General features: G+C 47.6%; 1 protein-coding gene across 1 annotated transcript in view; it reads left to right on the forward strand.

The window, feature by feature from the left end:
* Nucleotides 1-15,801: 15,801 nt before the first annotated feature.
* LOC144097333 (thromboxane-A synthase-like) overlaps nucleotides 15,802-25,179 on the forward strand; it is an 83,821-nt gene continuing 74,443 nt past the window's right edge. The window contains exon 1 of the mRNA XM_077630075.1: nucleotides 15,802-15,888. Within this exon, the coding sequence (XP_077486201.1) occupies nucleotides 15,878-15,888 (11 nt within the window). The 5' untranslated portion in view covers nucleotides 15,802-15,877. The remainder of the gene's footprint in view (nucleotides 15,889-25,179) is intronic.

Here is a 25,179-nt window from a genome sequence, read left to right on the forward strand (position 1 = left end):
AACCTGTCGAGAGGAGGGCTGAAGTTTCCCCAGCCATGCACAGTTCACATGGTACTGATGACTAAACTAGTTGCAGAGAAGTTGTCTTTTGGAGCAACCGCGGAAGATTTTCTCTCCTGTAGAAATCAACGTGGTGTCGTGATTTCACAGACGATTTCCCTCCTGGACGAACACGACATTGAGACATGTGAAAATGGCCACACTGCACAAACTCTCCTGCGCTTGGTAGTACGCGTTGCAACCAACGTTGTTCTAAACAACTTTTGCAAACTAAGAAATGATGCCATACAAGACAATGCGCAGCAGAAGGCCGCAGCCCGGAAAGCAGCAACGCTTAAGAAGAAGTAAGTTTTATTCCCAAGCAATAAAAATGCTTTGCGCACACTTCATTGCTGGTGTCTCGTCGTTTTTTATTGTAAGGGTCAGATTAGCTGTACAAATACTCAACAGCGCAACATTATTGTGAGTGTCATTATTGCTGTGTGTGAAAGCTTTAAGCAAAACACAATACAGAATAAAACTAACACAATGCGCAGTAGACGGTGTTTTTTTTTTCAATGTTCACGAACTTCTACTTTAACAACTAGATATACGCATGTGCGGTCTGTGCGGATGGATTTTACCGCACGGCAGACATCATGTACGTGATAGAACCTAATAATTAGATGATTAATTGAAATTAACTAATCAATTTTTTATTATAATGACCAATAATGCGAAATTGGCGGCCGTATGCTAAATTGTTTATTATAAAAAACTGTATTAGCAGCTCGAACTTTCTTGACAATAAGGTGTTCTGCAATAAAAAAATATATAAAGCAGATAAAATGATAGCCTAAGGCGCGCACAAACTAGCGAATTTCTTTTCTGCAGCAACGACAAAAATGAAAATGAAGGAATCACTTATAAGGCAGCTACGTACGGCAGTACCCGAATAGTGCAGACGGGCGCGGCGCGCTGAAATCGCGGAGCGCGGGGCCTGCACGGTCCCTTGGCGTGACGTCACGCGGCCGGTGGAGAGGCCTTAGCATTGAGAGGGTGTTGGTCGGAAGTCCCCAACAAAGGGGCTCGTCCCGTCCCTGCCTCCCCTTTGTGCAGCGGACGTCCTCGTTTATGCCGCGCCGTCACGGGGATGACCCGCCGGGAAAAACGCGAACCAAGTACAGCTGACGACATGTGGTTGTTAAGGGGTTGACGAGGTTTCGGGGGCGCACGAGATATTAGCCGAGTGACCAGAAACCCACTATTCCTGTAACGACTGTCTACTTCCCTTAACGACTGTGTTCTCTTTGTTGCTGTCAACAACCTGAGTCATCGCCTCGTCGGCACATGTTTCTAGCGTCTGTGGTGCCGTGGGTGGCGTGGGGAACGGAAGTCGCATTTGTGTTGTTTGTCTATTTAATTGCAACCTCTCCTTTCCCAAATGTTTAATCAGTACTTTTTCCCCAATCTCTGATCAGTGGGCGGACCTTATTTTCCTTTCCCTAACCACTGATTGGCGAGATGGGTCGTTTGTTATCTTATTGGTTGCTGTCCCCGCTAAGGGCGGAGACAGAGGGTTTAAAACCAAGCGCTCTGGGTTGAGCGGGGGCTGAATTCGTCTGATCCACGATTTAGTCATTAAATAGTTTTCTCCTTGCTTTGTTTCTTCTCGTTTTTTTACCTATGTTGTAAATAAATAGTAAACCTTCTCCTTTCCTTGAGTAATGTGAATGTTTGCGAGTAGAACTACCGGGTCATCAAGAAACCCTGATTTCATCATCAAGTAGTTTCCTCTCATCGCCACCGCAAGGGGAAACTCAACTTGGATCAATGTCAGCATTGCAAAGCAAGCCACAGTCCAATAGCGCATAGCACAATTTGAAAAATCAAAATAAAGCTTGTTAACGTGGTTTTTCAATATGCACAAAAATTGCCCTGTCACGACCATACGACAAATGTGAATAGATAAGTGTCCCCAGAAACTTACAGCTGAGCATTGTGGATAGCGCAAGTTCAAGGAAAACAATTTAGGAATGCAGCAAATGCAAGGAAGGCTAAGGAAATCTGGGAACCATTTTACATTTCTGACGAACACATTCTCATATGCCCTCCATCGGCTTCACCCAGCAGGAAATGTTCATTGCCGGCACTCGAAGGTAAATGAACGTAGCAGATGCAGGTGTGCGTGTGCATTGATTGTGTATGCTTCTAAAAGCTTCGAGAATGTCCCGCACAAGCTGGTACAGCTTACCTAGGAAGCACTGCTTAACGACGGTTCGTCACGTATAAAGCAGAATTGTCGAGCAGCTCGGCGACAGCAGTGTGTTGAAGGCAACAGCAAATATGAGATCAGATGCTGATTCAACGAGCACAGTTTCTATCCCGCCTGTCATGGCTCACAAAGCACTTCAGGATACCTGCATTTTACCAAATTTCATGGCGACCGCGAAAATGCACTTTATATCGCAAGCCTAAAATCTGACTTCACTCCATGCATCTCAGCAAAAAATAAATTGAAATCACAGCAGTTTGCTGACAATGTTTTTCATTTTTAATCACGATTCGCTGTTATGAAAGCTATATGTACAGTTCTGATCTGGAATCAAAGTGTTGATATTAATATGGCACAATTGTACACAGGTTGCTTGCTTTGAGAAGAGTAAGCATCTGCTGCGGTCTTTTTTTTTTTTGCACCACATCAAATGAAAAGTTCATGAAAAAGAGCTGCACTAGTCTGCGCATATTAGAGATTTGTGCAGTGTGAACAGCCGTGAATGAGTTGCGACGATGGTTTTTGATAGTAGATAAGTGTTCTTGTGTGGTGATAAATACGTCAAAGTGCTAACCTAACACTGCTGCCTTGGCTCAGGCCATGATCGCAAGCAGGGGAAGTTAGATTCATTCGATTTGCCACGCAAATATTTATTGCAGACATAGGCCCGCATAGCTGGCAGGAAATAAAACACGCTCCAGAAGGGAGAGCTGCCATGCACACCGATGTTTTCACACAGATTTCACAGGGCCGCTGGCATGCCATCGTAATCCGGCCACTCATAGTCGAAAATTGCACTTTATGCAGCACAATGTTACAGAACGGTTGCGACGTTTCTGTAGTCCTGGCAGAAAACAGCTCAACGGCCGTGCAGCCGAGGTCGTTCCGCATACGCAAGACACAGGTCTCATAATGGTCACGTCGCACTCACGGCGGTTGTCTAAGACAGTACACACCCACCGCCATCAATATGGGGGATGGTAAGCCGCAGGAACGACTTGCACAAGCGATCACTGCAACCGCAGCAACGAATGCGCCTAGCTGGAGACTCTAGCTCGAAGTTCAGTTCATTACGTCGTACTCACGGCAGTTGTCAAAAGCAGTTCACACGCATGTAAACAAACCACGATCTGCTGTAAAGCTCGAAGTGTACTGTAGTATTTGGAAAACAAGGCGTGCTTAGTGAACTTTTCAAGCGCAATCATGCTTGCAGAACTCGTTCCGACTGCAATCACTCCCACTACACTCACAACGCTGTGAAGCCTACTGTATGCACAGGAAATTCACCCTGGGGAGCTGCTTCTCACTTCTGTTCGCGAAGATCCTCGCGACAGTAAAAAACACTTCTAACTATCATAAACACCTCCAAATAAACACATCGCGACACCGGCACTGTTGTACATACTGCGTAGGCTTCAGCGTAGGCTTGAACGTCACTCGGTCAACTCAGCGTAGACGGCGACAGGATGACTTGAAGGCAAACTCGCTCGCTGCTGTTGCGTACGACGAACTTCGAAGTCGCTGGCAACACTCGTAATGTTACATGCACCCAATATTATGTTTCTCGGCATAGCGGCCACCTACTAGGCCTGGTTTCTCACTCCGCTTTGCGGGCGGCCATTTTGCAAACGAGGAAGCGCGGCTGGTGCGCCGTGGCACGTCACGGGTGAGCAGCCAATAACGTGATGCGACAATCCGCTCGTGCGTCCAAAAGCTGAAGTTGACCAACTTCGTGCTCCTGGGCGGATGCATTCATGCGCCCCATTTATGCGCACGGTCGCAAGGACGCGTCCGCACGCAGCTAAAAAACGGCGCGGCGAGACGGAGCCATCTTGGTCGATGGGCGTTGCAACTTGCCAGTGTGCGCGTTGTTGTGTGCGTGTGGACCAGCACGGTGACCTGAGTGTTCTTCAGAGTATTCATTCATTACATGCAGCATTCGCCTCTGTCTTTGCCGTGTTTGGAAAAGCCGGTAAGTTATTTTTTCGGTAGTGAGTTTCGTAGACGTTCCAAGTTGAACATTCTGTGTATAAAACCGAAAAAAGGCAACAAAAACAAAAGGTCTCGAAGTGTAAGCGAAAAAAAGGTAAATGAAATATGAAATTAAAAACACAATCAAACCTGAAAAAGACATTTCAGTCTCTGCAGTAACGATGTTGTCTTTACTTAAAAGTCTTAAGCAACGACATTTGCTCAAACTGCCGTTCGGAAAGATGCCCCGCGATTCAGCCTTGCTATGCTCGAGTGCCGCGTTTCTGCAGCAATGTTGTCAGCGCTACGCGTGTTGCTCTAGTGCCGTGTTTCTGCCATAGCGTTGCGTACGCCAAAGCATGCAGAGCGCATCTCTCCGTCATTACCGCTCCACATCTCAAAGCGCGAATATTAGTTTGATAGCAGCATTAGTTGAAGAAGACTATGTGCAGTGCACACCACTAGACTGTGTTGCAGTTTAACGCGAGGCACTATCAGCTGCAGCGATAGCGCAGTGCTCTCGGGCAGTGGCCAACGTAGCTGATCTGTTCGTGCCGCCGTGGGTTAGAATTCCAGTCGCGGCAATATTTAGTTTATTTATTTACTTATGGTTTGCCCGAGGTCACCCTCAAGTTCACGCTTCACACAAATCGGTGAGCCGGTTTTGCCTTGTGTGGTGGTGCTTTCGAACTGAAAACTCGCTTCATTAGCGCCTCTTGAGAGCCAATGCTTAATTGGGTAGCGCTGGCTGGCTGCCCCAAACGCAAAGAATGCGTTAGTTCATACATTTGATTCCGCAGCCGAAGACGAGCTCACTGACCCGTGTGTAGAAGAGTGCTTGACACGCGTAGTGAAAATAGGTCATTATGCTGAAAGAGGGGGACATTTAAATGCGCAGTCTACTACAGAAGAACAGCAGGCATGGCTGGGCAAGGACCTGAGCGCGTGCTACTCTGTGGCTTTCAGCCTACCGAACATGTTGACGCATTTTTAGAAAAGAATTGTTTTGTACGCGTTCGCGAATCGCTCCAGGCGAAACACGAGTGCGAAGTGAGGGAAAATGTTCTCAGTGCAATGGGGCTTTGGAACATTTTCAGGAAGTGTGCGGCCGAAATGAACAGTCTTTATGACGTCATGTTGGAGCCGCGTCTCATTCTTTTGCAGATCGTTTGTTGATCGCATGAATATTTCAGTTTCATTTCATTCACCATCATCACCCAGACTATACGCCCACTGCCGGGCAAAGGCCTCTCCCATGTCTCTCCAATTAACCTTGTCATTTGCCAGCTGCGCATACCGTATGTCCGCAATTTCTTAATCTCATCCACCCACCTAACATTCTGCCGCCCCCTGCTAAACTTGCCTTCTCTTGGAGTCCACTCGGTTACCCTTAAGGACCAGCGGTTATCTTGCCTTCGCATTATACGCCCTGCCCAAGCCCATTTCTTCCTCTTGATTGCGACTAGGATCTCGTTAACCCGGGTTTGTTCCCTCGCTCATTCTGCCCGCTTCCGGTCTCTTAACGTTACACCTACCATTTTTCTTTCCATAGAACGCTGCGTTGTCCTTAACTTGAGCTGAACCCTTTTGGTTAGCCTCCACGTTTCTGCCCCGTAGCTGAGTACCGGTAAGATGCAGCTGTTGTACACGTTTCTCTGCAGGGGAAAAAAATGTTGCTGTATACTTTCTCATAATTTCATTCAGATGTGTACAAATCCACAAAATATTACCGGACCGCAATGCCAGCCTGCAACGCCGAATGTCGGGTTTGGTGTAAACCCGCGGCTGCACTAGCAGTGTTTGTGAACCACTACAAGCACAAATCGTTCACGGATCTGCCTTGTGCAAAGCGGACACAGTCATTACGGGCAACGTTGGGCCTGTAAGAGGCCATGAAAGCACTGTTTAAAGCTAAGTGCAGAGGAGACCAGGATTTAGTTAAACAAGATGGTGAAAGAGCGCCATTAAAATAATGTTTCTGCTATGTTTTCTCCAAGTCGGCTGCTCCCTGTCGAAACAGCGGTAAAATTTTATTTGTGACCGCCTCCCAACGGCATTCCTGCAGCTGTTTTGACAACCATACATGCAACAATATATCATGTTGCACGGTTTACATCAGTCTTCTAGTTAGGGCGGGAAGCCATGATGACTAAGAGGTACCTTACTTCCTGCGCGGAGGCAGTTTGCGGCAAAACAATCCAGGCTAGACCGCCTCCCTTACAAGCGAAGATGCCTACTCTTTGAAGCGGGCCAAACAAGGAGCACAGGAAAGGACTATGCCGCTCGGGTGTCCTCCATAAGGAAAGGAGACACCACTCCACGAGGGATCCGCTGAAGAAGGCATCGGAGTGGCTTCGCGCGGCTCGGAAAAAAAGAAACTCTCTGGTGCCCTGGGAATTTCAGTAAGGACGAGAATGAATGAATGAGCTGTTTATTTACAAAGGGTGGCTCAAGGCCGTTTGTCGGGCATTGTGTTGTTAAGGGGACACTGAGGAGAAATTGTAGTTGGCTTGCATCGTTAGAATATCATCTCCTGATCACAAAAACGCCACTCTTACTGATAACAAAGCTTGCTGATAACAGCAAGATCCAAAATACAGGTATCGCTGTCACAGACCAATCTCGCAAGTACAGATGTGATGACGTCATAGAACAAGAGACGCCACCTTGGAGGAAATTACCTTACTCCATTTACCACGAATCTCTGAGGCTGACAAAGGAGGGTTGCGCGGTTCAGTATTGAAGTTTTGTTTTGAAACCGATAGTGCACTTTTATCACATAAGGAAGACAGACAAAAGACAACCTGAATGTTGGAGGCAAAAAAAACCGATGCTTGGTGGCGCCACAGGCGGCCAGGAGAATTTCGGTTTGTTATGGCGCTTCATGTCTATGAGCTTTGCGTGCCCCGTGGTTTTGTTTTTGACGCGCCTCGATTCACAAGCGCCGAACAGCAGAGGAACTGCAAGTGCCGCTTCAAGTGCTAGTTAACCTTTGAAGGAGCCTGTTAAAGAGGCTGCGAAACACCGCTTGAACTGATGCCGGTTACACTTCAGATGAATTCTTTATGTCACACAGATGCTGACTCAAAAAGAGTTACGAGAATCGATGCATAGGAAATGGAGTTATACAATGAAGAATTTTCAAAATACAAGCAAACAAAATGCTGCCCTCGACTCGATTTTCGCGCAGTTTCCCATTCCCATTCACTCTCCAAATGACGACACTTAGTGCGACCAATCAAAGCAGCCTATCTGACCACGTGGCGGAAGTTTTCACTCCATGGTTTCTAACAAAGAATGTACTTGCGCAAAGAACACGGGACACAACAGTAACACATACAAGAACAGAGGGCACTGTTTTTGTCGTATGTGTTACTTTGTTGTGTCCTGTGTTCTTTGCGAAAGTACATTCTTTGTTAGAAATGAACCAACTCACCCAGACAAGAGTGTTAATTCAACTCCATGGTTGCCTGTTCTCTGTAACTCGTTCATGCCAAGGCTGGCAGCGCCGTTTGCATGGTTACAACAACCATGTGAACGCCCAGCTCACCCAGCGATGCTTCATCGTCACGTCGACGGCGCAGAAGGGAACACTGATCAGTGACGTTCCCTTACTTATCGAACCGAACTCGAGCGCGAGATACTGCGATGGTGTGACAGCCTGTTCAAGATGTCAGACACATTTAGCATTGCGCGTACCGCTACAGCTTACCGCCAACCATCGCCCGTCGCTCCTATTGTGCTGGTTGGTCCCGGCGAGCAAGGAGCGCGCGCTGTTGGCGGGAACGTGGCGCCATCTGGCGCCGCCGCCCGGTGATCCTCCAGAAGCTGACGATGTGCACTCCCTGTTAAATGTGAAACGAGCGCGTCCTTCCTAGGGACCGAAACTAACGCTTATAGAGTTCAATGGCTCGATCGGATCGATTCCGCAAAGCTGCTCTCAAATACATGGGCTGCGTTCCAATACTCTATACGTCTAACAAGACGTCCAGTGTGACGTCTAGGAAGCAGTCTACATGTCCATGTATTGGAACTTGTCTACTGCTCACGCCGCCTCGCGGCATAATAATGTAACTAAAGCTTATGAACAGTTGTACTACTATTTTTCACAAAGTGAGCAATAACGATAATTAAAAACGTGTTTTCAACAAGTTTACACATTTCTTCTGCAATGACTTTGCGCGTAAACCGGACTGGTGGATGTGCCTATCGGTCAGTCTACTTGTAGCAGACGGGGCCGCTCTCCGAAGACGACGCTAAAGAGATATGCGATTATTCTTTTATTATTGATGCTCAACTGTACATGCTCCTCGAACGTGCTCGTTCAGACGGTCCTGTAAACATACGAAAGAATACGAAAGACTGTAATCAATATGCGCGAAATGCGATACGGCTAATATACACTGCAAAAGGAAAACACATACGTGACATTAAACCTGCTGTCTGCCCTACGTGGCACTCGGAGACAGCGAGAGACCTAAATACAGCAGCGATCTTTAATCCTGCAAAGACTAAAATCAATTCGCAACATGCCGGTGTATTTGTTCTGAGAGTGTAGAGTTAAAAAAGAATGCACGCGAAAGAGTTGATGCAACTAATAGAGCAACAGAAGAAAACAATTGTTAACCGTCACGCCAGCCGTCTTAACGCCCGTCGAGGAAACCAACGACAGCGACCAGTATTCTCTAAAATAAAGGTGCTAATTAAGATCCGGCATCGTCAGATGCCGGATCACGTAAACAGACCTACAGCGTCCGCTGCTGTAGCAAAGCTCTCAACTGCACGATTTTCTCCTGCGTGATTCACTTCTAGGAATCGCACGTCCACGAAGATTAATTAGCCACTAGTTTGCGTACCAAATACCATAATAGAATGACTCACATTTTTCCTTTCCTATACTCAGTGTACAGTCCGACGCCCGCAAGAGCACGACTCGCTCATCCGCGTACATCAGCTCCGCCATCTTTAGACAGCAAGTTAGCTTGCATCGATGTGGACTTCGGCGAAGCAGTCTTATGAGACTGCTTCGCCGAGAAATGGAACGCGTCCCAAGATGGCGGCTGTCCGGCTAGACGTCTAAGTAGCCGTCTACTTGGGAGTATTGGAACGCAGCCATGGAGAGCAGCCATAAGTGTTGAGTGCTAGGTCGTAGGATGTTTACAAAGGGGCGCAAAGCCCTTCGGTGCAAAAAGTTGCCAGAGCCTCTGGTGGTGTAGTTTTTTTTACTTGCTTTACAGTGCTTCTATCTAAGGCAAACAAGTTGGTTATGTTAATGTAATATAAAACACAAAACTTTACAAAACACATCTGTAGTTATTAACACAATTTGCTGTATATTTACTCTTTGTCCAGTAATCAAGCTCCCACTAAGTGATGTCATATCCGCTACTGAAAACCGCCACTTTGTGGTGACACCGTCAGCGCCATGAATTTGTTTTTGCGAGCTAATTAAAATATTAAAAACCGCAGTTTACGCGGTACGACCGATGCTAATAGCATCACTCTAACTCATTCTATGCAACCAACAGGCAAAACAATGAACTGAAAATGTGTTTCGGGGCCCCTTTAAGGCTGGTCAAATGATCGCCACGGTCGATGAAAAACTATGATAGCACGACGGTCGGTGATCGTACAAGGCAGTTAGGAGAATAAAGCGCACTTGTGTCTGCGTACGCTTGCCCGGCGAAACGTTCCCGATTGTGCCAGTCAACTTCGAACTACTTAAAGGAAATCGTTTATTAGGGACGTTATGCAAGATACAAGGCAGTTAAGAAAAAATTGCCGATGGCCTACCCTTGTTAGGCCAGGATATACGTAGCGAAAGTGCGGAGACCTCTGCATCGGAAGGCTCCATTCAGTAGATGCGCCTTTATTCATGCTTCAAGCGTGAGTCTTGTGGCGGAGTGGTAGCGTCTCCGCCTCAAGCACCGAAGGCCCTGGTTCGATTCGGAGTCGCGGCACAGTTCTTTTTTTTATTCAGTGAGTGTGCGGGGGGTTTCAGTGGCTCCCTTAGATGCCGCCACCGAATACGTTGGTTAGCGGTTAAGCGCAGGCTTTGGTAAGGCGCGTTTATACCCCGGCGTAACGAGCGCGCGCGCGCGCTGCACGGCGACGTCACGTCGGCCAAAGTGAGACCCTCTATACTCCAACTGCGCTTGACCGCCGACGCGTTCGGCGGCTTCGGCGCACTCTCTCCGCACTGGCGGAGACTTGGAGCACGTCTTTATTTCGCGTCGAGTGCGCCAGCCACCACCGGCTCGGCCAGACCCGTTCAGCTCCGCTACGAGGCGCGCGTTGTGACGTCGTGTGCCTCCTCGGAGCACCGCCACGGCGAAATCGCAAGTTCGCGGCCAGTAAAGCTTTCGATTTAAAAGAGATTTGGAACCTGCAGAGACCGTGACGCCGCTCTCCTCCAACTCGTTTGTGTGCGACTCCTTTCAATTGCTTCGGCAGTTGGTCGGAGCTGTTCGCTTCGAGCTCTCGGCTAATTTAATCCATTCACAGTACACATATGAAGGCACATGCAAGGGGGCGAGAGAACCCTATCCAGTGAACCCCGTACCTCCGGAAACGCGCGGAACCCGTTGAAGCGGCGTGCGTCGGTTTTACTTTCAAGCCGCCAACTTTAAACGCGAGCGCCCTTGAGCACCCATTCGTTTTTGTTTTTTTTTTTTGTGGCAAAAAAAAATAAATAACCTGGTCCTTACAACCGTGACAAACCTCCTCGACGCCGCCTGCTGCACCATGCAACAGCGCCTTTCAAGGAATCACAATCCATTGTCTCCAAAGCCTCAGCCAGCCTCCGATGGGCGCGACGTGCCGATCTTGTCCTCGCCCCTCGCGACTCCCCGCACTGGGTTAAGATATTTAATTAGCAACGGCTGCTCACTGAGGAAGGCGGAAACGACCCGCCGGCGCCTATATAACCTAACCATGTTTCCTTAAAACATCGCACGCTCTGTGGGGCTGAAGCCGCTGAAATGCAGGCCAGAGTTTTTGCGAGTACTTCGTTGGCCGGTTCGAAAACGGGATCCATCGTAACGCTGGCAAGACGCCGGTGCAAGCGTAAACGAAGAGACGGCAGCGACCCCGATACATGCCTTGAACGTGCGGCGGCGGCAGCTTTCATTTCGGCTGCTGCTAGACCACACCGCTAGCCGCCAGAAATCACGGAGTCTGCGTTTACTTCATGTTTCACATCACTCCGACATGTGACGTCATAAGAGGACGCCGTGACGTCATAAGAGTGCGCCGAGTTTGAATCGGAGGGCGGGAAAACTTTTCAGCTTCAAATCCAAATTTCGGTGAAATAAATGCATCTTTTGCTCCCGGACAAGCACCAACAAAGGTATAAAATACTAAACTATTAGATGTTTCTAACAAAAAAAATTGATTGGGTTCTCCTCACTGTCTCTTTAAGGAACGGAAAAGTAGGGGTCTATTCGTACATGAAGGGGCGGTATGGGCGCTCTAGCCGCGCTTTACACTGCTTTGCAAAGGACACTTATATTAGTATATTTACCAATACCTTCCCAGATGCCGTTCGCTCCGGCTCTGGTCAATGCAAGAAATTCCTCTCCATTGATGGGAAAACAATGCTTGGCGACGAGGTCGTCGCGTCCCTTGCGGAACTCTGAACAATGCCAAACTAGGTTGCACAGGTCAGCACTACACATACAGCCGGAGTACGGGCACTTCATGACGTCTGCATTGTCCCCTTAATACCAGCGATGGCCGGTAAGCCATTTACGGATAATGTTTGGAGTGGCGGCATCGGCGATAACCTTATTAATGAAGATCTGCTGATTCCGTGTGACAGTGTGGGTCGAAGCCAGTGATTTTGAGTCTGCCGCTCACATGCAAGCCGAGCTGCAGGCAGCAGTTCATAGCCTGGAGATCTCAATAACAAAACTGGGCCTCGAACTAGCAACTGACAAGACTGAATTTCTCAGCATTGATGGCAGGACTCGTACTAATCCGTCCCAACAATTGCTTCTTCTCACGGCAGGCCAGTTGCTCACATCTCATAACGGATCGCTCTAGCTTCTCGGTGTGCCCGTCAGCAGCTGTAACAGCACTCGTACTTGGATCGAACGCCTCAAGGGCACCTGGAAGAGTACCTACAACCTCATCGCTCGTATGTCAAACAAGTATGCTGGTGAAAGGCAGGAGGCTTGTCAGACGCTGGCTTGCGTTTTAGCAGTCGGCAAGACTCTCTACGGCGCCCCCGCTTACGAACTGACCACGAAAATCCATGAAGACCTGGCTCTCCTGCAAAGGACCACGTTGCACACCATAACGGTTCTACCATCACATACCCGCATCACTGCTCTAGAGGAAGCGGTGGCCCTTCCTCCTGCACACAAAATCATTGAGGAAACTAATTCGGCACAAAACACGCCTCTCTGATTCACATGAAGCCGTGCATGAACTCCACAAACCATTCTCGTTGCACCCAGTTGCATAGCAGATTACTTCTATATTCAGAGCGCCCTCAACGCGCACCGTACGCATGCGCCTCGCGTGGATCCCTGGACACACGGACGATTACAACGGGAACCAGTCCGCTCACAACGCGGCTCGGGAGAGCCGCGACGACCCTACTTATACAACCTTAGTCCGTAAGGTTTCAAAAATGATTTATTTTCTTCTCTAGAAATGATTCCCCAAAACAAATGTTGGTGCGTATGTGTAGCGCCATCTTTTCGGGCTTACCTCAGCTATTTATGTTAAATGCTGTGGCAGCCGCTAGATAGCACTACATGTAGAAAATACGTTGTCACTAGTCGTCTGCTCATTCTAATTTGAGTGAATGTGGAGAGATGGACGACCACGTCGAACAGCGTGTAAACAAAAAATTCTGTGTGAAAAAACTTGACAAGATAGCCATACAGACGTATGAGCTCCTCAGTGACGCTTACGGCAACGAGACATTATCGCGGGCGTGAGTTTTCGAGTGGCACAAGAGGTTCGTTTCGAGGAACGACACAAGGCAGGGCGCCCTTCGACCTCACGGAATGAAAACAACGTGGCTCGGATTAGAGAAATCTTACAGCAAGACCTCACCATTACAGACCGCATGCTGTCAGATGCTCTCGACATTAGTAAGACAACTTGGCACCAAATTTTGCGTGAGAACTTGGGGAAACGAAAGCTGAATGCCACACTTATGCCGCACTCCCTCACTCAGGACCAGGACACGCGGACATTAGTGAGCGCTGATTTGCTCTCCGAGGCAGAGAAGGATGCTGCATTCGTCGACAGCATCATTGCTGAATCCGAAACATGGTGTTTTCAATTAGATCCTTAAACAGAGAGGCAGAGCGCCGAATGGCGGTCCACAAGCTCTCCGGCATCGAGAAAGGTGCGGCGACAGAGCACCAAAACAAAGAGATGCTGATAGCTTTTTTTTCGATGCCAGAGGTGTCATACACCACGAGTTCGTCCCGCAAGGGCAGACGGTGAATCAGGAGCTTTATAACCCCATGCTCCAACACATGCGTGATGCACTGCGACGCCGTCGCCCTGAATTCTGGGCATCTGGACAATGAAGCCTTCTCCACGATAACGCAAGGCCGCACACTGCTCTCAGCGTGACAAACTTTCTCGCCAAGCATTAGTGTACTTCCCCATCCGCCATACTGGCCTGACCTCTCCCCATGCGATTTTAAAAGTGTTAGCTCTTACTCATCACGTCTCAAAATTTCGTGGGGTCTGCTACTATCCTCGATCACAGCGCCATCTGTGGCTGCAATTAGAAAACAGCGCATCTCGCATTGAGACTTGTAGCGCCATCTACAATAGCATCGTAGAAACAAATGCCGCGTGCCAATAATAACGTCACGGTCCAATATGGCGGACAGAGGTGGAACGATGTGAGTATGACGTCAGGGGAAGAAATGGCGGCATAGTTTCGGTTTCTTGTATCCAAGATGGCGGCCATTGAGATTGGTTGCGCCCCCTCATCGCTTCCCCTTCCCCTTGATCAAAAAATATCCTAAAACGGGTAGGAAAACTGTCCCGCAGGTGGTCGAAATTATTCCAAAACTGGCCACTACGCACCTCCTTTTTTTCTTCTTTCACTACCTCCTTTATCCCTTCCCTTACGGCATGGTTCATGTGTCCAACGATATATGAGACAGATACTGCACCTCTTCCTTTCCGCCAAAACCGGTAATTATTATTATTATCATTAACCTATCGTGTCCATCTTGCTTAGTCTGTGAAATTCAGTTTCAAGGCTCTATTCAAGTCATGAGTTTGCCAAGAAAATATTAATGAAATGTGCAATTACTCGCCGTGATAATTCTCGTCCGTGGATGGGCGTTCGGTGGAGAATTATCAAAAATCTGTGTTGTCCATGCCTCCGATATCCGCGTTGTACTCGCAGACAACTTTGCGATGCTTCAAATATTTGTAAGTGCTGTCTTGTTGTTGTTGTTGTTGTTGTTGCCTTGGTGACATAGTGCTGTTTGTCTTGCTCCATCAAAAAAATTCGCCTTTATCTTTATCTTATTTCATAAAACAAAACGTCTAAATCTTGAAACGCGGCTGCTTTAATCGAGGCCCCTTTGCCGCAGAATAAAATAATACGGTTGGAATACTGACTCTGTAAGACAAAAACAAGAGCAAAATAGACGTTACAGAAAGAAAAAAAACATACTCTGCCTCTATATGCAACAAGCGGCGAGCGTTTATAACTACTTCGCCCTAGTGTCCTATATATAGGACGCCCATATGGCGGCGTGCTGGCAGAAGTGTAGTAACCACAGAGAAAACTTTCCGCGACTGTTAAGGCCTTGGGTACCTTTGAAACAATACGCAAAATTCTAATCGTGAACACACCTTTAGGTATTGAGTAAAAAATGCTAAAAGATGCGCTTACCAGTGCAGCCGCTGCTTTCACTGTCCGGCATCTTTTTTTACTCTCGGCGTAGCTACGTTTATGAAGACGAAATCAGTGATGCCTACGTTTATGCGGCTGCCATGAAAGAGCGGCTCGGCTATTGTTTCAATTTGTACACTGTTTAAGTCCTGATTTTCGTTGTTTTTATTCGTCTCCTTTTTGTAGGACACCAGGGCTGAAAGGGTTAAACCACTCAAAACCAAGCATAACAAAACGTTTCGCTTGCATAACCACGCTTATCTGCGCTATCCTGCAACCATTCTTTATAACTCGCGAGAAAAAGTTGTTCATTTTCCTGCGATAGATATGTTCTCACTCGGTTCTCGATATTTTTTTAGTATCGTGCCGCGTTAAAATTCAAAAAATGTATTTTCGATACCGATACTCCGATGCTTTCATTTATTTTTCAAGCGATGCAAGATACAGGCACACAAAAAATACATAGCTTGGAATAGACATGTAGCTTTGATATTTTCTATGCCTGACGGTTGGTACAGGTGACCCTGGACTAGTTCCGTGTCTGACACACCTGTTTCACATATGCGTAAGTATTACAAGGCCCACTGAGGTTGAAATGGGCGTTCTGCCACTGAGAACGCGTCAAATGCGGGACAACAATACCAGCCTCTCCGACAAGCACGAAATGTTAAATTGGGCACGTGCAATAACTACCGGGTCCGCTTAACAGCGACAAGCGCTGAAACTCGAACCGGGGTCCTCCACAACGCCACTCCATACATCCGAAAATGCAGATTTGGTAGGTGAACTCCATTTCTTTGTAAAATGCCGCACATTGCCGACTTGTAAACAACGAATTTCATGTCTCGTGATACGTTGATCAAATCAATGCTCAACTTCTTCCGTCCCATGCACCGCAGACACTTCCAAACGAACAGTTCCTAATTAGCCATTCGCATTGTGCGGCCGTCGCCTGCTTTGTTCATAGCCGTTTTGGCTGCGTTTCGACGAACTTACCGTGTGCAGTCTTTTGCTGCATGAGAGATGCGTCGTTGTTCTTTCGCGTCTAACCGAACTCTCGAAGCCATATGGCTGAGCCAATTTCATGGTTTGGCAACAATGAGAAAGTTTTAGTGTCGACGTGTCAACGTCAGCAGTTTTGGCACGTCCTTTTTGTGTTTCTGATTATACAGAATTCTGTATTTTGAGTCTTGTTAGTCAGTAGAGAAACAAAGACGCGCTTGGTGTTGGCTTATAGTAGTCACTGCTGTTTCTTATCCGTCCCGCAGTAGCACAAAGTGGGCTACAAATTGGGCCCCCGTGGGTCCGATGTGGGCAATGCAGACTAGCTACTGTGGTCTCAATGGGGGTTCTGCAACGGGGGCCTACATGGGCCTCTAGTGGGCTGCCCGCAAACATCCCGATCGATCCCATTTGGGACCGATGTAAGGAGCCTATGTGGGGCTGACCTCATTTAGCCCACATTGCGCTATGCGGGAAACCCACCCAGCGCCCCCAGTGGTCGTACTTTAGAGAGACGTGGGCTGCCACTGAGGACGTAAAATAGGTTCAATACCGGAATAGGACCGATGCCGGTTCTACACGGGCAAGCCCAATTTGGGCTTAGCCTCATTTTCCCCACAGGGGCCGGATGTGGGCAGTTTGGGGGCAGGCCCAGATCCAGTTCCTGTCATCGAACCCTCAGGCCCAAAGACCAAACATTAATTTTTTCAAATTTTTATATGCTAGGCTGATGCAAGCAGCCCAAAATGCTAGTGATGTGGGTAATGTGAACAGCCCGAGCCGACTGCATGTCGGGCATACTACAGGCAGCCCATGTGTGTATGTTTGGAAATACAATTATTTGGAGACCCGCAGGTAGCTGATCGCAGCCTAGTAAGCTAGCAAAATTATTTCTGAGTATGTTCTAGTTATTTTTTTACAATTTACATAAGTGCAGGATTTATAACCTATTAATTTTGGCAAGCGAGTAAAGATGCCCAGAACTTTTATATAAATAACTTGAAGAGCAATTAGAAGCATACATAATACAAATTATCGAAATGAAAGCAGGCATGCATGATAGCACGTAGGCACATCGATGTGTGTACCCACCTAAGGCCAATGTATAGGACTGACTACGGCATTACATCGGCAGCCCCATTTGGGCTTGCCGCTTTTTCTCGAACATAGAGCGCGCATTTATGTTTCATTAGCCATCAAATCGCCGACAAGACTGATATAGGCAGCATGCGGGCACGCGCCTTTTACAGCCCCGGTTTATGTGGGAACTGCAGCGGTTTTCCGTGGGCAGCCCCTAAGGGTTTCTCTACAGAGAGATTGATATATTTTGCACCTGCCTTCAAATAGCCGCAAGAGACCGCTGTTGGCAGCAGGCGGGCACGCCCGTTTTCCTGCCCCGCTGCAGCCGATGAGAAACCCACAGCGCTTTACTGTGGGCAGTCCCATTTCGACTTGAGGAAGTTTTTCTCACATAGAGCCTACATTTGCGCCGCATCTGCCCTCAAGTTCCCTACAAAGAACCAATGTGGGATAAATGAAGGAAAGTGCACTGAGTTAGCCTTAGCAACACCGATATGGGACATGTACAATCAACAGGGGCAAGCCCAAGTTGGGCTTGCCCACTTAATCCCCATCAAGGGTCGACGTAGGAATTGGAGGGGTTGCCGCAGCCCCACTTGCCCACGTGGGACCAAGAGGGGCCCCAAATCGTGTGCTGCGTGTGTCGCGACGTGCGTTCTAATGGGTAGTTGACGTAAAATTATCTTTTATACTTTAAGTGTGGCCTCTAGGCATCTAGGTGAAATTACTTCGCCGTAAGAGCACTATTGCTTACTATTGTACGCGAGTCCTTTGGAACAACTGGTACAACGCACTGCGACGAATTTCGTTAAGGGCTCCGCTACATTATTTCACAGCAAGGGATGTGGACCATGTTTGGAAAGTACATCACGATTTATGGCGCACAAATATTATTGCCATACTAAATAACTATCAAGAACTCTTGCAATGCAGATTTAGAATGGAAGTGAAACAATAATAATCGCTTTAGGTGCAGCGTTCTTGCTAGTTCTGTCGTCACCCATTGCCGACCAGTTGTGCCCCCGTCAGGACAAAGGTGTGTCGTGTTGAGTGTAGCTCGCCGCTTCAACCAACCGTAAGGCCAAGTTGAGGATGTCTACAGCAGTCAGGTTGATTATAAAGTATACTGTTCGCTACTAGCAACTATTCGTGATGCTTGCGCAAACTACTGCTGTAGATTTGCGCCTTGCCACGTGCTTCGTAATTGCCTCAACCAGTACACCCCAAACCCAGCGATTGGTATTTTGAGCTTGCAGTGCAAAAAAAGGGGGTGTGATATATGATGATGCCGATATTGTTCCTACTACGTAGACACATCTGACTCAGCAATAGACGCGCAGCTCTTGCACTTGAGAAGAAATGTTGCAGCTATGAAAATGCCAGAATTGAAACTAAAGAAAGGCCATGGCCAGAAGACAGCGTCTTGTCTATTTTCGCAGCCTTCTCTGTACTGGAACCATATATATTAAAGCCTTCTCGTGAGAATTTTGCTTTCACGTTTTTGGCGTCAATTTTTTGTGTGTTTAGCCGTGTGCGCCTGAAACGGTGATATTTTTGTCGTGTTTCAATGCCACCCTTTTTCCCGGCTTGTAAGGTGAGGAGACCTGTATGCACGAGCACTGTCAAGAAATCAGTTTGGTGTTCCAGTGCCGTGAAATTTCCTCAAAAATCGCAAGAAAAAGCTGCGTTATGCACACTGCATTAAGGTACGTATTTTAACCGAATGAAACGTTCTGCCACACGAATGTCACGAAGCGCACACGCAAATGTGCCTAGTACAGGTGCATCGGCCGTCGCTGCATCACCACGTCATTTCCAGCAAAAGTCCGAATTTCAAGTGCTTCTTCGTTTCCTCATTACGTACATTGCGCTGTCCAGGCCATTGTCCAGAAAATGAAGAAATGTAATGACGCACAACACTCCCGTTTTGTTTCTAACCCGGTCATTTTTCACAGTGAAGAGAATAAAAAAAGTAGTACAGGGGGTTTAACGTAGTTAAAACGAGATGTGCAAAAGCATATGTGTTCACTCTGCGCCTCTTCTTTCTAGCGTCTGCATGTGCACGCAAAGGTGTTTATCGCTCGTCATCTTCACACCCTCTCTCCACTCAGCGGCAGCAACACGCTCCTCCCATTGGCTACAGCTGGCGCGGATCTCCTCCGGATTTAACCGAGCTTCCTCCCATCGGCTGCAGCTTGCGCGACGCTAATCAGAGCTAACCCGAGCTTACCCGAGTTACTACGAGGTTTCGCACAAGATTCTTGGTTAGAACCGTCTTAAGTTGTGCTCTCGCACTAAATCTGGAGGGGACATTTAAGCTCAGCCTTAAGGGTATGAAGCGATAGCGCAAATGGGGTTTAGTCCCATATATGCGGAATTCGTCATTCCCTACTTTATATTCATAGATCCCTGGGAGTCCTCGTATCACTGCGCCGGCAGTGATACGATGGCAGGTGACACCACGGGTAGGGCCTCTGTGACCCAAGTTGCTCTCCTCGAGCAACCTCTCGCGACCAATGATTAATTTAGCTGCCGCTCGCCACGCTGCGCAGTTTGGTCACAATCCGCTGCGAAGGCTGTTACGACGCCACAGGGTCACGTGACATAAGTGGCCCACCTTTCCAACTGGGTTGCTTCTCTGCCGTCGGCCGAATCGGTCGGTGCGTTAATTTCACGGTCACAAAACAGCAATAAAGACTAACAATACGAAAGCACTTCGTCAACCCATAAGCCACATTAATGTTCACAAATATTCCTTGTTCCCTTCAGCTATCCACTACTGGAATAAACTACCATCCACTGTTGTGAACTGCAGCACAGTCGAATCTTTCTTACAACATTTTAATCGCCTTCATCCAATATTCTCACCGTGATGCTTCTGTACTGATGAAATTGTATTATGTATTGTGCATATACCTGTCTCCCTTGTTCGATGCGCCATTGTAATTTTTTTTTGTGCCTTGTATTCACTCCTGCATGGGCCCGAGAAGGGCCTGCAGTATTCGCAAATAAAATAAAATAATTAAATAAAGACAAAAAAGAGCTTTCGGAGCGTGTTCTGCGCATGCTCGCCTCGCAATCTGAATGACCTGGGTTCGATTCCCCGTATCTCCACAAGATTTTTTTATTTGTAGGTTCTCATTTTACAACGCCGTCAGCGCCGCCGACGCTGACGACACCGGCTTTTCTGCGACACGAGCTCCATAACGCTATCGCGTTGAAGCAAAACTCTAACCTCAGCGTGAATTAACTTCCATGTGTCACAGCTGAGATAGCACTGCGTGTGCGCGTTACTACAGCGCGTTATAGCCCGATTTTGCATCATAGCACTTCTGCGTCGCCTATTGAAGATGTTTCGTTAACTGCGCTACCGAGTGCTCCGCAAAATCGGCAAAATCTTCTAGGTAGGGAGCCCAACTATCCTTCAAAAATACTGCAAGCTTTGGCTGCAACATGACAACTGCTCTGTGACCAGCCTATGACGTACACCTTCACAAGTTTTAATGCGAAAGAGTTACTAGCCGCATTACGAGAAAAGCCAGCGGCGTGTGTGTGTTCCCGCAAATGGTACAAGAAATCCCAGCGATAGCAAGAAAGACAAGGTCAGTCATCAAGCAGCATGTGCCGCACATAGCAAGCCGAGCAGTGCGAATTCAGACTATCATATACATGTCATTTGATTATACATAACCACCACTGGCCGACCTCCATATGGCGTCAGTTTTCCCGACAACATTCGTACGAACACTGAGACGCAGCCGTTTGTCGTACAGCGTTCCGGGTGATGTCACACTTTCTCGTTGCATAGAGCATCCATGTGCTAGTCAAGTTGGAGGGTAGCTTGCGACAGGGATTCGAACCGACGACATATGCACCTTCAATTGTATATGCCTTCCTAGACTCTTTACTTCATCCCTTAAGGGGCGGTGAGGTGTCAGCTGCGATGTGAGACAGTTACTGCGTCATTTCCTTGCCTCAAAAACCAATTTTCATATCTAAATTGATGCCACCGTTCGTCATAGTGTTCCGGGTGGTGACACACGCACAAGTGTGTGTATGTGGGGGGGGGGGGGGGGGGGGTATGTGCTTGCGCGGTTGTCCATACACCCAAGAAAAGTTATGCTTTCGTATTCTCACACGTAAGTAGTCTTAAGTGTCGTCAATTTCTTTTTCTGTTTTGGACACATCTAGCCACCTGTCGAAATTATTGGCGAGCCGACAGGAAAACTGGCCCTTTCTGAATCCTCGGGTTTGGCACAGCGAAACCTTTCACGAACACCATCTCCCGTTAATCTGAATCTTTGGGGAAGGGCTTTTATGACTTTATCATAATCCACTGATTCACTGGCAAGCATCCTCCCGAGCAAATTCAACGCTTCCTCTACCAAACACATGCTCAATGCCGTCGCCCACTCAGTCCGCTTCCAGCCTTGTCCTAGAGCTGTCCGTTCAAACCGCTGCAAATACGCGTACAGGTCACCTCTTTTGTGCTCGAAGACATGGGCCGAATGGATTAAGTAGGATTTACTTAGATGGCGGCTGGTTGTTAGGGTTTGTGGCTAGATTCCAGCTGAATCTGGTGGAGTAAGTGTGCATTACATAGGATTAAGATTGCAATAGATTGTGGCAGATCACGGGGTAAATTTTGGGTGATTGCATTGGATTAAGAGGTGATTATATTAGATTTAGTTGCAGTAGGGTGGATAAAATTGTATTAAAGTCGATTAAGTTACATTAGGGTGGATTAACTTGCATTTCGGTGAATTGTAATAAATTTTTTGTAAATTCTGGCGGATTTCTGTGGATCAAGAGTGCATTATGTTCACTTAAGTTGCATTACAGTGTATTGTGGCGGATGAAGAATGGATTGCATTGGACTAAGTCCCAGTAGTGCGGATTAACTTGGATTATAGTGGATTGCGGAGGTTTAAGAGCGGATTACGTTTACAGTCGGGTGAATTGTAGTATTTTACGGATGCATTCTGGAGAATTGCGGTGGATTAAGAGTGGGTTACGTAAAATTAAGTTGGACTTTGTTGGATTAGGAGTGGATTACATTTAATTAAGTTCAATGAGGACATATTAAGTTCGATCACGGTGGACTGATATTGATTAAAGGTGGATTTTGGTGGAGTGCGATGGATTAAGAGCGGCAGCCGACTGCAGCGTAACCTTTGTTTCCAAACACGACGCTTTCAATGGCCATGGCTAGGCCTAACCTGCTTCGCATCGAGCTCTTTATGGTCGATGATTTCCAACGCGTCAGTGACTCATTATTACCAGTACGCTATAAATAGAATAACCACTCCTTTGGTAAGCACAGCACGCCATGCGAGGGCAGCCGTTAGGATTTAGATAGGCTGCCTTCATCGCATGAGAGCGATGTGGCGCAAAAAATTAAGTGCAAGTTACTGGAAGCTACCCTCAGGCACATGCCACATTCACTCGGCACGAGGTTTCACAGAGCATGGGCTGCCATTAGGTACCCAAGGCCGCGCTGCCGACCCATGAATAATTAATTAATTAATTAATTAATTGGTTTTTGGGGAAAGGAAATGGCGCAGTATCTGTCTCATATATCGCTGGACACCTGAACCGCGCCGTAAGGGAAGGGATAAAGGAGGGAGTGAAAGAGGAAAGGAAGAAGAGGTGCCGTAGTGGAGGGCTCCGGAATAATTTCGACCACCTGGGGATCTTTAACGTGCACTGACATCGCACAGCACACGGGCGCCTTAGCGTTTTTCCTCCATAAAAACGCAGCCGCCGCGGTCGGGTTCGAACCCGGGAACTCCGGATCAGTAGTCGAGCACCCTAACCACTGAGCCACCGCGGCGGGTCGACCCATGATTGCGACTGCCTGATTGCTGGCATGGAGCGGTGCGGCCTAGCAACAGTCGAAATGAAAACTACAGCCGGCCGGCTGGGCGTTGAAGACGTTTATCAGCCGTCGCTGTTTCGTTTACGTTTCCACCAGCATTGCGATGGATCCCGTTCCCGATCTCGGCAGTGAAGTTCTCACAAAGAACTCAGGACGGCAGGTCAGCGACCTCATCCCGAAAAAGCGTGCGATGATGCCTTCAAGAGCTGAGGCGACGGGTCTGGCAGTGTAGTCCGAGCGCCGAGGAGGCGGGAGTGTCAGCAGCAGTTCAATCTAGCAGCGCGGCAGCTCGCACCGCCGAGTCACCGCCACGACTTATGAGTACAGACTAGTACGTACGAACATATTTCAGTTCTGTAATAACAGTCCTCGTATTACTGGTTATGCAGCCAAGCTTCTTGGGATTGGTACGTGGATGACACGAACACGCTGAGTGGTGCATTTGCTGGCGTGGAGGCTCACCTGTGGGTTCCTCGTCGCAGGTGCGTGCCGAAGCATAAACTTAGTCCGTCGAGCACTTGGAGGGGCTGATGGAGTTCCTCTGCTGCTCCGCTTGTAAATAGAGGTGCGTCAGAAAACGATACCACGCGGGAACGCAAAGCGCACAGCCGCGAAGCAACAAGGCCTGCCGAAACTCAGCTGGCCGCCTGTTGCTCCGTCAAGTATATATACATCGGTTTTCTTTGGCTTCCAACATTCAGGTTGTCTTTTTTTTTCGTCTTCCTCGTGCGGTAAAACTGCTCTAGCGGTTTCAACACAAACCATAATTTAGTATTCAAATGCGTTACCTTCATGCACGTTTGTCAGCCTCAGATATTAACGCTGTTTTTCGGTATTTCGTCATCGCAATTGTACAGTATGGTACACTGTTAAAGGGAACATGCGGTCGCGTGAAGTTGACTTTCCGCGAGGCCCTGCTGCGAAAAGCCGGAAAGAATGCCGAGCTGATTATGGTCCGGACTTTTTTTTCGGCATTCTGTCCCCGTGCATGGATCTCATTTTTCTCACCCACAACGCATCGATTACCTCTTCTCGCTGCTGAATTGGCTTTTTCCATTCTTTGGTCGCGTTTCGTGCGAAATAAGCAATATTTTCTCCGGACTGGATTATCTACGTGGGAGTGGCTTGGTTCATGTGCCACTCAACGTGTACTGTACATGTTTAGTGACATATGAACCAAGTCGCTTACACGTGGATAATCTAGTCCGGTGAAAACGCTGCTTATTTCGCACGAAACGCGACCACAGAATGGAAAAAGCCAATTCAGCAGCGAGAAGAGGTAATCGATGCGTTGTGGGTGAGAAAAATGAGATCCATGCACGGGGACAGAATGCCGAAAAAAAGTCCGGACCATAATCAGCTCGGCATTCTTTCCGGCTTTTCGCAGCAGCGCCTCGCGGAAAGTCAACTTCACGCGACCGCATGTTCCCTTTAACAGTGTACCATACTGTACGTGCGAGATTGGCTGTGGTGGCGGTACTTGTATTTAAATTTTTGCTCTTTTCTACCTTACTAGAGCTTTGTTTTCATTAAGGATGTTTTTATTTTTGTGGCTAGGAGCTGGTAATCTGTCGATACAGGCGAGCTTCAGTTTATTCTCAGTGTCCCTTTAAGAGAAGCGCCACTTTAAAGAGCGTCATGCAGTTCCATATATCGAAGGAGCGGCGAAATTGCAGTTAGACATAAAGAGAAAATTTTCTATACATTTACGTAGGATTTTCAGGGCGATAATCTGTGGGTTCGCTAGAGAAAATAATCATAAATATCCGGCTTCGATACGTCCGGGCTCAACTGCAATTCGCTCTGCTCACAATCATATTGTTGTCATGCCCGTGTGATGCGGATGAGGAACATCATTCGTGTACATTTGGTTAAGTTTACCAACATAATGAATTAAATACATATTGAGGACAAATTTAAATTGAACAGTACCGCTAGACTACCGCGTTCTATAAAGCCACTACTCTCAATGCACATTTGGGTAAGTAAAAACCTAGAAGAGACCAGAAATTACGATGCAAGTGTGGCCTGCACCGGACCGTTTTTACAAGCATACTGCGATGGCGTCAATACCTATTTTTGTGCGCGGATCTCTAGGGTGAGTCTACC

This window comes from Amblyomma americanum, chromosome 7 (assembly GCF_052857255.1).
Source record: "Amblyomma americanum isolate KBUSLIRL-KWMA chromosome 7, ASM5285725v1, whole genome shotgun sequence".
In the NCBI taxonomy this organism is placed as follows: domain Eukaryota; kingdom Metazoa; phylum Arthropoda; class Arachnida; order Ixodida; family Ixodidae; genus Amblyomma; species Amblyomma americanum.